We start from the raw sequence: 13,869 nt of genomic DNA, 5'->3' as shown, positions 1-13,869 counted from the left end.
CAAACCACTGTAGATGCATTTTGAGCTTTTTTTCCATTACTCCTATTTAATTTTAATATATTTTTAGAATTTGATTGAATTGCTCTTATTGAAATTATTGTGATTGATTGAGTTGCATGAACCCTTATCTTTTTCCTATTGTTACAAGTTGAATATATGCTTTATCCTTTGTTTTATGTTTTTATACTTAAGCAATTGTTTGCAAACATCTTTAAGTGACTTTATATGTTGTCTTGAATATTGGTTTATTAGAGTTGTCATATCCTTATTAGTATGCTAAACTTTGATTTTTTCAAAGACTTTAAACAAGAGTCAAAAAATCAAATAAAATCTAATTCACCCCCTTTTGGACTCCTTAATTAGGACAACAATTATTTTTATTGTTATTTTGATTTTTACTATTTTAAAATAAGTATAAAAATATTGTAGATTTAAATGTAAAAAATCGAGATTCATACTAAAATTGAAATTAAAATTAAACTCTAAATATAACTGAAACTAAAATCGAAATTATACTGAAATTGTTTATAACTAAATTAAAATTGAAATTGAATTTTGGTACCAAATTTGATTTCTAAATATAAAAGAATCAAAGAGTTGACTATATTCTAATTCTTAGGTAAAATATATCAGAATCGAAACTGAACACCTCAATTGGTAGGATTATAGACCGATCCACTAGCAAGCTGAGCTATAAAAGTACTAGTTAATCCCTTGCATGATTCTAGTCATTAGGGCTATGCATGGTATCTGGGGGATCCAAATCGAATCGAAGAATTGAACTAAATCGAACAGAACTAAGATAAAAAAAGAACCACCGTTATTGTGTGAACTAAACTGAACCGAGCTAAAGTTATTTTATTATTTTAATTCGATTTTGGTTCTTCATCAAGAATTAAACTAGAATTGAATCGAAACTGAATTGAATTGGAACCGAATCAAAGAACCAATTTTATACATATGTATTTTTTATATATATTTTAGATATATTACATAGTTTCAATAAAATTATATATATATTATATGTAATTAAGATGAATATATATCAACTTAATTTGTTATTAATTATAAGTATATATAAATGTATAACCCAACATTAACTTTTATTATTTTAAATTATAAATACATTAAATTACTTTATCGTCATTAATTATCTTATTAAATCACATTTTTCATCATACAATATACTTTCTTGTTAAAAAATATATAATTAAAAAATTTATATAAGATAGTAGAATATATTTATTAAGATATATATTATGAAGTGACTTAATTTATATATATATATATATATATATTGTTTCATTTGATTGAAATATGACCCATTCAAAATGTCAGTGGTGCGATCCAAATAAAATATTTTGTGAGTTATGTGGTCATAATAGAGGGTCAAAACAATATTTAAGAGGCAATTTTAATAATTGAATTTACTAAATTTAAGATTATATTAGTTATCTTACCTTTAATTTAAAAAAGTTTTAATTATAATTTATAAAATTTTTATAAACAACATCTATCATATTAAAATTAAATTTATTTCTAATACTTATCATTGTAAATCAAAATTGAAATTAGTAAAAATTGCATATTGTCCAACAAAATGTTAACTTTAAACAATTGAATGAAAACATGATAAAAAATTTTTCTAAAGCAAAAAATTACGTAGTTTTGTACTTTTAGTTTAGGTTATATTATTCCTAATTCATATTACACTCATTGATTTTCTGTTAATTTTATAATTTTGATGAAAATATTATATGACTTATTATATGTAGGATCGAACGCTTACTATCATACTAAAAGTTTAAGCTTTTAATAGCGGTACAACTCTAATTCTAACTCCTTATAACGTAGTAGACCGAGCGTCCTAGATCAAAGGGATCTAGGTAGTATATTAGCCCACTAAACTATTCACACTCAATGCTAACATTATCGATATTAGGTAGTGTCAACATTATAGATATTTAGAGTTATCTTATTTTTTTATGTGATAATTATTAGTTTAATTTTAATATTTTTTTTAAGTAAGTTATTATATTTATATTATTTTATTAATATTATATTTTAATATTAATATTATTATTTTAATATTATTACTATTATTTTTATTAATATTTTAATGTTAAAAATATATAATTATTTTTATTCTTTTAAAAGGAACGCAATAATATTACAATTTTAAGTGTAGAAATTACAATAATTTAATCGAATCGAAATCAAAATTGGAACCGAAAACAGGACCAAAATTAAAACTGAACCAAAACTAGAAATACTTAGAACCGAATCAAAATCTAAATCAAAATTTAATTCCTCTTTTGATCCCAAAAAAATGAAAAAACCAATTTTCGATTCCGATTCTTATAAAGAGCCAAACCAGAATCAGAACTGCACAACCCTATACATTCATACCAACTCAGCCAACCTTAATCCATTCGTGTGCATATAAAATATCGAACACCTCCAAGTTTTAAACCAACAACAGTAGTAATTATATTCAAAATCATAAGATTTCATATTCGATTCGAGTCTTCGTAAGAGCTAAATTAATGAAAAAATCCCATATAAACTAATTAGCCCAAAGCCTCACCATGGAAAAATCTTACTAATTAAATCCCATTTATTGCAAACTCAACACACAATTACACCTATTTCATATTATATGTAGATGCTATCATGTTATGAGATTCACAATAATCAAATCTACGCAATAATTTCCCACTGGCTCAAATATAATTTAGGAGAAAAACTAACAAATGTATTTACTAAAACTGGCTTCAATTATTTGATTCCAGCTTTCTCTTTTAGCATAGAAATGAAGCTCTCTCTTTCCTCAGGCGACATTCCATCTGTTGAACAATCTCCAACACCCCATTCTGCCCCGCGAATGCAGTACTTATCTAGCAGTTCTTGACGATTCCTGCAAATTTCATCATGTTAATTAGCATTTCCTAATATGTGATTTAAGAGATATGTTCGCTTAATTTACACAAATTTCATTTCCTGATAAATTTATCTCATTTTTCCTCTCCCTGACATAGAACCAACCAAGATTATATTGCAGGGTAACACTTTGCTTCTGCTTTAAACTAGAAGATAATATCACTTGCCAATATATTCAAAATTAGACACATTTGAAAGTACTAGGTCTGTGCACCATATAACCAAAATAATTATATGAGAAAAAAAACTTTTAAAGTACTTTTCTTTGTTCTTCTTGGATCGTTCTAGTAGCTCCTTAAGTATGGGAGATGATTTGAATCTTGCATCATTTTCTGCGTACTTCTTCTGGTTTTCTTCTGCAACAGAATACATGACAGTTAAAAGAGTTAAAAAGGGGTGAAAAACAATCTAATTTCATATATAAAGCGGGAATTGAACAGGGAAATTGCAGAATCAAACCATTGAACCGGTTAAGAAAATCAATTTGAGGAATCTGGGGACCAGGGATTGATTCCAGGCCAGAAAATCCAGACATAAGTCCTGCTTTAGCTGCAAAACACAGAAAAGGGACTCAATCAACTATTGCAAGCATATGAAGATGAGTGAACCAGAAACAGGTAATAACATAGAGAGATATTTCGATTAATTCACCTGGACCTGCAAAGAGAAGCAGAGCAGCAGCCAGAGGAAGAGACTTGTGAAGGATCACTTGAGAGGAAGGTAAAGAAGAAACCCAAGAAACATTATTGGGTTTGTGATAGGGTACAATTTGGAGTTTGTTTTGAGGGATAATGTTGGGAGTTTCAGGTGATGAAATCTGAGAGGGAAATTGGAAGAAGAGAGCCTTCATTCTCTCTGGGCGCTGCTTCGAGGGAGTGATAAGAAAAATAGATAGCAGCAAAGGGTACATATCAACCAACCAAAACAAGCCTTCGTGTCATTCAATCACTGGCTTCACGATTTGGAACAGGACAGGCGCGCGAGGAATCGAGCTCCAATGTGCGAGAATACGTGTCTTTGTTATTTTTTTTGGCCCAAAGCATATTTTCCTACTGATTTTTAACTAAGCCCTTAATTAGATGGGTAAGGGAAGGGTAACTAATACAAAGATAAGAGAGGATGAGAAAGTAAAAGGGTGGAGAGAGTTATGATAAAAAAAATTTTATATTTAAAAGAAAGTGGATTAATGAAAAGGTAAGAAAATGTAATATATATTTTTTTATATTTAGAAAAGAGGTGAAAAAAAATAAATAATCATTAGAATAATAAAAATATTTTTTTATTAGATAATTTATTAAATAATAAATTTATTATGATAAATTTTAAATTTATAAATAATAATAGTTCACTATAAATAAATTATAAAATTAATAAATTAAAATAATAATACATAAATCTAACAAAGATTGAATAAAAAAATAAATTATTTAAAAAAAAAAATAATTGAAGCATAATAATTAAAGTAAACTATTAAAAGAATAAATAAAAAATTGATAATTGAAGTATAATAATTATAGTAAACTATTTAAGAATAAATAATTGAAAGTAAAGAAACTATATATGGCCACTTGAGAAATAAAACATTTATTTATAGTGGTATGCTAAATTTATTTTTAATGGGTATAATTAGATTTTTAATAAAAAATTAAGAATACAATAGAAAAATAAAAAATAAAGTAATTTTCAGCTCTCGCCTCTTCCTACACACATACGTAAGAAAAATTGGGATTTGAGGGGTAAGAGAGGGTAAATCTTACCTTTACTTACCCTTATCCTTTACTAACTCACCTTTTCCCCCAAAATAAGAGTATAATAATTACTTACTCCCCCTTACCCTTATTTATCATTAGAGCGCCAAGTATTCAGGAAAGTCTTCACAACAGTCAACACAAACAAACACCTAATTTCATGGTGACAGAAGCACAAACAACCATTAACTTGCGAAAACAAGACATGCATAAAAGAGACATTGAAGAGCATGACCACGCACTATTAATTAAGAGAAGAGGAACATACATATCATGGATGTGAACCTTCACATTCTTTTGCACTACTGTTGCTCCACTTGTCAATGACTTCCCTTTGTTCAGCTCTCAATTTCAACTCTTCACTTCCCTTCATTTCTTTAATTCTCTCCCCCATTTCTTCTCCTTTCACCAACGTCTCTGCACTCCATTCCCATGTTTTCGGCCACAGGCGCAACCCTTTCCTCTCTATAACCGTTGCATTCACTCTGTGATCCCCTTTCGGTGGCCATACTAGTAGGCGCACGCCGTGCCATGCAGCCTCAATCACTGAGTTCCACCCGCAAAGGCTGAAAAGCCCACCCCCTGCTGGGTTACCAACAATGTCCGCTTTCGCCCATATCATTTGGGCAAAGCCACAGTTATTATTATTATTATTATATTTAAAAAAATTAATTAATTAATTTCTATAATTTAAACCCTTTAAATGGTCAGATTTTTGTCCATATTTTATTAATTTTATCGTTAGTGCTGTGAAAAAAGTTATTGCATTCTCAACTGCATCTTCGATTAGTTAGCTTCTCTCGATCTTTGTTTTTTTATCAGCAATAATATTTCATTGATGAAACAAAGGTTAAGAGCCCAAGCCATAAGAAAAATACAAATCTACATTAAAACCAGCCCAAGCCGAGAGAAAAATCCAAATTCTAAGGAAATGGATCCTTAGTCTAATTGGCTATGACGCATATACCATTTTATCAGCAATCATCTTCTTCATCAATCACCGCCACCGATTCCTCCCTCACTAGCAGCGATCACGGGTCTTCAAAGGAGAATCCGTGAGGCATTTCGGAACTGTAGCATGCAGAGAGAAACGCGTCAACATTAGGAGAACAAGAGCCCCCACTTAATCCAGATTTCCTGCTGGAACATATGCAAACCCAAATGGAGAACGGGAGAAATGCAGCAAAGCACCAGAAAAACCAGCAACTTGTACCAGCCGGATGAAATGGGAAGGGGGTAGGCAAAGGGCACCAACACGATGTCCACCTCCGATTTGACAGCCGACAATGCTCCACAGAGCTTCACAACACATGGCAAGGGAGCCGATTGCAACATGCAAACATCCCATAGAAACCCAAAGATTCTCTCTCTCAATCTCTTGTTGTCTCTCTCTCCAACCCAATCCCGTGTAGAATTATTGTTTCAATTCAATATAAATCTGAAAAATGAATGTAAACGTCATATGTCAAATCAATATAAAATTTTGAGAAGTGAATGTAAAATTCAAAAATCATATATAAAATTTTATTTATTTCAAATTTAAAAACTTTTTAAATTAAAAAAATTAATTTTTTATACTAAATATAATTTTATTTACTGATATATTTTTATTTTGTAAAAAATAATTTATTTATAAAAAATATTTTTCACAAATTATGTTCTACACTGAAAATATTTTATTATTTAATTATAATAGTAAATTATGGCATATAAATATGTTATGTGTATATAATTATTTTTATATTTTAATAAAATTATTAAAATTTAAAAAATACTTTCTTTTTAAAAAAAATAATTTTTCTTAAAAATAGTTTTAACCGAAAAAAAAACAAGACAAGAAAATAAATACCAACGCACAACTTAAAACCGTTGTATGAGGTTAATATAAACGAAGGAACTGCGCTTGGTAGAGTTTTCTACTGTGAATGCAGCAAACTTTCTTAACCTTAAATCTTTGATTTAAGGAAAGTCTTCTTTTAAGTCATTTTATCAAATACATTGACAGTATAATTATAACAGACTGTTATTCTCTTTTCCTTCAAAACAAAATCTACACAATTAGAAAAGGATATTTGTTCTCACATTGAACTGAGCCTTTCCACTATCAAAATCAAAATCTATATAAAGATCAAGCCACTTAACTCAAATCAACCGGTGAGACATTTGTAAGAAATTGAAATTAATTTTGCTTGAGACATTTTGATATAATCTCTGATAAATAAAAGAGTGATTCTTCTTTCCATGAACTCTTGGATTAGATGAAGTGAAAAAAAAAAAAAAGAAACAAGAAAGAGATCCTGAAAGAAATTATAGCTTAAATATGAAAAAGAAGCATGTTAGATTTATAAGATTTTTGGAATGAAACGATAAATAGAAGTGAAAGAAATAGAGAAATTGAAGGCATAGTGTTGGAAGGGAAGTGAGGGAACTAAAGAATAAAATGAAATAGATGAAACCATTTTTGCAGTTTTTCGTTTTAGCGATTTTAGTTTTAAAATAAGTTTTGAGTAAACAAAGATAAATGTAATCACAGTGAACCGAACACGTCTTCATTTTTTTTTTCTAACTACAAAAAACAGAAAACGCCAAAGTTACTGAACATGGCCTAAAGGAACAGCCAAGTAAAAAACACAAGGACAATTAAACCAGCAACAGGAAAATCATTGCTGCACATTACCAACAACTGCATTGCAACTCTCCTCTATCACACACAACAAGCAGATAAAATACATCAAAATGCAACTGCCAAAACCTCATTGATAACCCAGCTACTTACCTAAATTCCCCATCTAACTTTGTAAAACTAGTTCATAACTCATCCTTCAAGCATGGCCTTGGCAGCATCAATCAGCATTGGCCTGAAATCATCAGATGCTCGACCAAGCACAGTGTACCCTTCCTTGTCTTCCACATCCACGTCTGCTCCATGTCTTATAAGAAGTAGAGCAACCTATCAACCAAACACAAGTCAATATGGTTTAGTGAATCACTATTTTCATAGCAAGGAAAAGCTGCACACTCTTTATCATATATAGTTTATTGGCCTGTTCAAGATATGCAAACGATTTACTAATGTTGCTAGCAAAATCTCCTCTTACAAGTCAGTTGGCGAGTCAAGTTACTCTCAGCCTTTACCATAATTTTCCCCTTCTTTCTGTTATTTTCCTGAGGGAAGGGGCATGAAATTCAGACCCAAGAACTGGACTTAAAATCCTCCCAGAGTGTAAGATGCATACCTCAAACAAAACGGTATATATATATATATATATATATATATATATATATATATTTCCCATATCCCATCCTTTTTTATAACAATCTATACTAATTATAAAGGTATGTATGGGAGGGGAAACTTAAACTTTGAAACAATAGAAAAGAAAATTTAATTATTACATGGACAAAAGGCTCTTTAATGTTTTATTTTACCAAAATGAGCTTAGACCTAATTAAATCTTATTTGCCTATAATTCCTAAACTGATTGATCCAAATAAAATCATGTTCAGTCTGGTTGTCCCACATTTGTTGTAATCAAGTGCGCCTGATGTTGATCTCAACCTCGATTTCCCTTTTCTCAATCATATTAATCAAATTATTATAGATGAAAATTTCTGCAACTACCTCTTCTTTTGAGGCTAGAATGATCTAAGCCCAACAGGATTTTTTTGATAATTGCAGAGGTTATTTCTTTAAAAAAAAAGGCATTGAGTATGATATTATTTACAAATACAAAGTTTGAAATTCACTAAAATCTAATGAGAAACAAATCAGTAATACAATGAAGATGTAGCAGAGACAAAATATACCTGACAAGCCTAATCTAAATTATGAAAGCCAAAAAGATACATACAAATTACAAAAAAATCAAAGGTATAATTCACTCAAGGGCCATAAGAGGTTGCCCAACTAGAAACAAGCAACTCTTTACCAATTAATTTTTAGCAAACTTACGTCTTTGTTATGGTAATCGACTGCATTCATAAGTGGAGTTTGACCAGCTTTATCAATAGCATCAACCTCAGCTCCTTCCTCGATTAAAAGTTCACACAAATCTGACTTCCCTGTACTAGCTGCTCGGTGCAGTGCGGTACAACCAACCTGAACATGAGTTTCATAAGGAACAGCATGATTCTGATATCTGAGCTTATTTATCAGCACTACATCCCACACATCAATGCAGTTTAGGTTGAAATCCTTTTTGTTTTTTATTTTGAGGAAAGGGATGAAATCAAGGTTACTAATATAAGATAAAGAACAGTTGTGTGAAGCTACAAGCCTTGTCCTTCAGATTAATCTTAGCACCATGTGATATCAGAATTTCAGCAATTTTCAACCATCCCTTGCTGGCAGCATAGTGAAGAGCAGTTCGACCACCATCATTTTTCAAATTAACATCAGCTCCTACGATAACATTTCATGATTAGTTTAAATGCCCAAATCAGAGACGGTGAATCTTATCTTGTATTCCCCCAAAAATTTTCAACAACAATAAAGTGACAAAATGAATAGACACTAGTTGTACAAAGCATTTACAACCCAAATGCAAGGAAACACATAATCTTGCCAATCAAATCAGAGTGTAATATTTACAATAGTTTCTATAATTTAAATTATAGATGAGAAATGCTTAAATAATGGAACAATCAGAAATGGCTTATCTTCTGCGGGAAAATCGACCAAAATAATTATTTATACAGAAAATCCAGATTAACAGGTTTAATTGTCGCCATTTACAAGTCATAAAGCTTTGATCACCTATACAACATCATCCAATGGCTAAACAATGGGAAATTCCTCACCTCTACTTAACAGAATCTCCACAATTTCCAGATTCCCAATACTGGCAGCAGAGTGCAGTGGTGCCCAACCTTCCTCATCCTTGTTGTTTACCACACTTTTTGATTCATCCACACTGGATTGTATTTGCACCACCTAATTCCATTAAAACAAGCACATCCAAACTCAAATTCACGAACACCAAATTTTATATAAGAAAGGGTATAATATTTGCCCAAACAAATATAGAGGATATCTTAACAATCAAATTCGGATTAAGCAAGTGCTAAATAGTAAATACCTCAGGGTGACCTGAAGAGGCAGCGACATGGAGGAGGGAGCGGCCGTCATCGTTTAGGAGAGAGAGAGCTTTAGAAAGATGTTCCGATGAAAGGGCTTTGAATGTCGAAGAATCGCCGGCCTCTGCAGCCTTGAAGAGGTCTTTGTCTTTGATCTGGTGATCTGGTTGCTCCAGCGGATCGATCTCCATAGCAAATTTTGGGGGTCACACGCTGACGTATGGGGTAGGAGGGGTTTTAAAGCATGTTTGGAAGTATTTGGAGGTAAGGACACGTGAGAGTTAAAGTTTTTAAACGTTTTAATTTTTTTTTATTTTTTTTAATCAATCTTTTATATACATTCTTTTATAAATATTAGCCAATTTGTGGTTTATAGTTTATGCATCCTAGAGTCTCTCAGAGAAATTTTCTCACTTTTTTAATGTTTTACTTGGGGTTTAACCTTGCTGCTTTGTCCGTCCTCCTCTACTCTTTTGAATATGGAAAGGCTTCTTTTTCCTGGGTTTCCTCCTTACCTCTGGTGTTGGATTGTAGATTTTTTTGGCTTTCTTTGCAGTTGAATTGTTAATGTAAAGGGTTATTAAGCTACTATTTATTGTACTTTTCAATTCTTTGTTTTTGTTTGTGTGTGCAAGTTCTATGGAAGCATTTAGGCATCAATGTGAATCTCTTTTTTTTCTTTTGCAACACTTTAAATTTTTAAATAATTATTTTATATAAAAATTATAACATTTTATTATATTAAATATTATAAAAATTTATTTGAATTTTTTGATTTGATTTTCTTAAAATAATAAACCTCCTCTATTTTTTAAAAATTATTTAAAGATTATGTGGCAAATTTAAAAATATATTCAAACTCTACAAATTTTTTTGAGTTTTTTATAATTTTTTCGAAATTTTTGAGTCTTATTTTATGTTTCAGAGCAGATTAAAAATTTAATTTTGGGTATCTTGAATTGAATCGATAGAATTTAATCAGACCAAATTAGACCTATTGAATCGAATCGACCCATCTTTTTCTTTTCTTCTTCCTTCCGTGCGCACCCGACCCCTCTCCCTTCTCTCTTCGTTTTCTCTCTCCTCTCTCCTCTCTCCTCTCTCCTCCCTCCTCCCCACCGCCGGCCACCACTTCCACCTCCTCCCCAGCTTGCTTGCACACCATTAGGGAGTCTCCCTGCCGCCGGCTACTAACCCAAACACTGGAAAATCCAGCTTGAAACTCCCCTTAGGCGCAGTGCGTGACCCATCACCTTCCCAGCCAAAATCTGGCTGATTCAGCCACCAATTTTGGATCGGGTCCAGTCCCAATCACCTTCTACACTTCGAAAGCTTTCAAAAGATACCAAGAACGCGAATTTTCATTGAGCAGTTTGTCCGATTTAAGTCCGAAAAATTTTAACCCATTTCAACTTTTGTGATAATTTTCTCCCAAATCGGGAATCCCACGAAGATTCTGAGAGTACCTGTGTGCTTCACTAGGCGAGAGCTTCGCGGTAATATAAATTTCAAAATTTTTTGATATCGAAAATTGATGAATTCTCCAGATTTTGTAGTATTTTTTCGAGCCTTAAATAAACTTATTTAATTTCTTAAAAATTATATTCTAACTCCTAATAATGTGCACTTCGCATAAGTACCTTCGTTTTGTAGAAATTTCACCAGCATCCAGATCTACATTTCTGGGCTGGATAAACGAGTTGCCAGAGCTGCTTCAGAAATGAGTCAAAATTACAGTTCTCACCACCATTTTCAGACGCTCAAGATGAGTTTCAAGCATCAGAATCAACGTAGATAAACCTGAACTCCAAATTTCCTTATTTATATAGTATTGAGTTTAGAATAAAAATTTATAAAATATTCATGGACAATTAAAAAATTATAATTCTTTTTATAATAACCTTATAGCATTGTTAAAGATCACGAGGCAAAATTTTAGAATTTTTAGAGCTAGTTTGAATATTTTTGGTAGAATGCCAGTTTTAGGGGCTACAAATGAATTTTCTAATTTTGTGAGTTTTGTCTGGTTTGGAGGGCCCAGGAGGAGCCATATGAAATTGATGAGATGTAGATATGAGACTTGTGATTTTAGAAGTATGATTTGAACCACTTTGCAGGTTGGGTAGGTCCTATATATAGGGAAAACTCTGTCGGATTTCCTGCATAAATTAGGACATCTTTTGACTCTCTAAGTTTTTATTTTGTATTAAAGCTAACAAATTTATTAATATAATTATTTAGGTGAGCAAGGACAATCATCTTCCTCTACTTAGCCGCCCTAGTAGTTTTCGGTGTAAAGTGAGTAGATATTGATTTTATTTATAATTTCAATATTATTATACATATAAGGCATGCTCATGCATTCACTTATAATTATATATATATAGCTATTATAAGCATGCTTTGTATTGCATTATCGTTATTTGATGAAACTAATATGGGTGCCGCCTTAGAGTAATTTGGAGCTATATGCTTATGTCGGCGTGTGTGAGGTGTGGTACTGAATATGGGTAGGATTGGCAGATTGACTTGAGCTAGTCTCGCTTAGGACCCAGTCCTTTTTGTGATAAGTTAAGGTGAGCACAGCTTCGAGTTGATCTCGCTGGCCCCTGTATTTGGATTATTAAGAGAAAGTCCGGCTCGAGTTGATCTCACTGGCATAGGTTGGAATTAAGAGAGCTTTGTAATGGATTAACTCCCATATATATATTTGATTGATGTGACACACGAGTGTCGCAACGGGATTTTGCGGTCGCCCGGACGATCACTCACCGAAGTGGGAAAAGTGAGGAGTCGCCACCTTAGTTTTGAGGGAAACTAAAGAAAACCATTTAGGGAGTTAAATTAAAAATGAAACCACTTCAAAACAGAGATTCTAGGTTCGGGGTCCATTAACGGGTGGGGAAGGTGTTAGGCACCCCACCTCGTCCCTTAACAAGGGTAAGTAGATTTAATTTTGTGTCATTTATAAATTAGTTAGAAGGGCTATAGTGGGAATGTTAATCCTTTTGGTAAAAGGAATGTTTGATTTTTCACTAATTAGGATTACCCAGATACATAAGTAAATGAGACAGCCTTAGTGAGTTGGCGTTACAATTGTTGCAGGTTTTGGGATTATCTTGCATACGGTTGAAATTTGGTGTGAGAACAGGATAAGAACTCTCCTCCTATCTCTTTTTAATATTTATTTGAATAGAGACCGATAAGAACTCTCCTCCGATCTCTACTGGATTATTTATTAAAATTCTAATTGGAGGTGGGTGAGGGTCCTCCTCCGATCTCTTTTAGGTATTTTTTATAATTTCGATTTGTGAACAGGATAAGAAGTCTCCTCCGATCCCTATTTAATAAATTTTTGAGTTGAGACCGGATAAGAACTCTCCTCCGATCTCTTTAAAATGTTTATTAGAATTTGAGTTAAGACAGGATAAGAACTCTCCTCCGATCTCTTTTAAATTAGAAAGGTGCACGAAAGGTATTTTTCCGATCTCAGAATTTTGGTGCCCTAAGAACCTAGAGATAAGGATCACGAAGTTTAAAGAGGTTGGGGATAGGACTTATCAATATCCTTCGGCTAGAGGGAAAATGAGACTGATTTACCGACCTCTCATGTATTTATTTTACCAATATTTATTTATGACCAATCTACTCGCTTCTTTTACTTCCATTTTATGGCATCTTTGCCGAACTATCGTTCTTGCGTCGACCTAATAGTTTGACTATCTTCCTTATGTATTATTCAGATTTTCCCTTTAAGAGAGATCTTTAGGTTGCGATTACCTCGTCTTACGACCATTTGCACTCTACTAGGAACCGGAAAAGCTTGTATTCGAAATGACGAAGATTAATAAAAGGCACACTAACCACTAAAGAGATGACACGAGAATAACATTTCAGGTCTCTTTGCACGAGATGAACTTGGAGAAAAATCACATACGTAAAAGGACAGAGAGACTACGAAAGAAATGAACGCAAACACTTAATAAAGCAAATGACGTGAGCTCTTACAGGAGGAGCTGAATCTGTAGGAATAATTATGGGGTGGCCACTAGAAACAAGACCGCGGACTGGTTAGCCTGAGAGTTGATGTTCACCGTGAACTGGA

At 32.3% G+C, this 13,869-nt stretch overlaps 2 protein-coding genes across 2 annotated transcripts; both read right to left on the bottom strand.

Moving 5' to 3' along the window:
• Nucleotides 1-2,599: 2,599 nt before the first annotated feature.
• Nucleotides 2,600-3,806, bottom strand: LOC131174163 (uncharacterized). Its single transcript, XM_058137285.1, has 4 exons — nucleotides 3,592-3,806; nucleotides 3,400-3,489; nucleotides 3,200-3,296; nucleotides 2,600-2,917 (listed from the first exon to the last, which is right to left on the bottom strand). The coding sequence occupies exons 1-4, from the start codon at nucleotides 3,788-3,790 to the stop codon at nucleotides 2,779-2,781; spliced, it is 525 nt and encodes a 174-aa protein (XP_057993268.1). The 5' UTR covers nucleotides 3,791-3,806; the 3' UTR covers nucleotides 2,600-2,778.
• Nucleotides 3,807-7,212: 3,406 nt separating this feature from the next.
• LOC110646182 (uncharacterized) lies at nucleotides 7,213-10,013 on the bottom strand. Its single transcript, XM_021799542.2, has 5 exons — nucleotides 9,767-10,013; nucleotides 9,489-9,621; nucleotides 8,966-9,090; nucleotides 8,641-8,787; nucleotides 7,213-7,638 (listed from the first exon to the last, which is right to left on the bottom strand). The coding sequence occupies exons 1-5, from the start codon at nucleotides 9,953-9,955 to the stop codon at nucleotides 7,504-7,506; spliced, it is 729 nt and encodes a 242-aa protein (XP_021655234.2). The 5' UTR covers nucleotides 9,956-10,013; the 3' UTR covers nucleotides 7,213-7,503.
• Between the last annotated feature and the right edge of the window lie 3,856 nt (nucleotides 10,014-13,869).

This window comes from Hevea brasiliensis, chromosome 2 (assembly GCF_030052815.1).
Source record: "Hevea brasiliensis isolate MT/VB/25A 57/8 chromosome 2, ASM3005281v1, whole genome shotgun sequence".
NCBI lineage: Eukaryota > Viridiplantae > Streptophyta > Magnoliopsida > Malpighiales > Euphorbiaceae > Hevea > Hevea brasiliensis.
The sequence above is the reverse complement of the archived record's forward strand: the minus strand, read 5'-3'. Positions and strand labels throughout refer to the sequence as shown.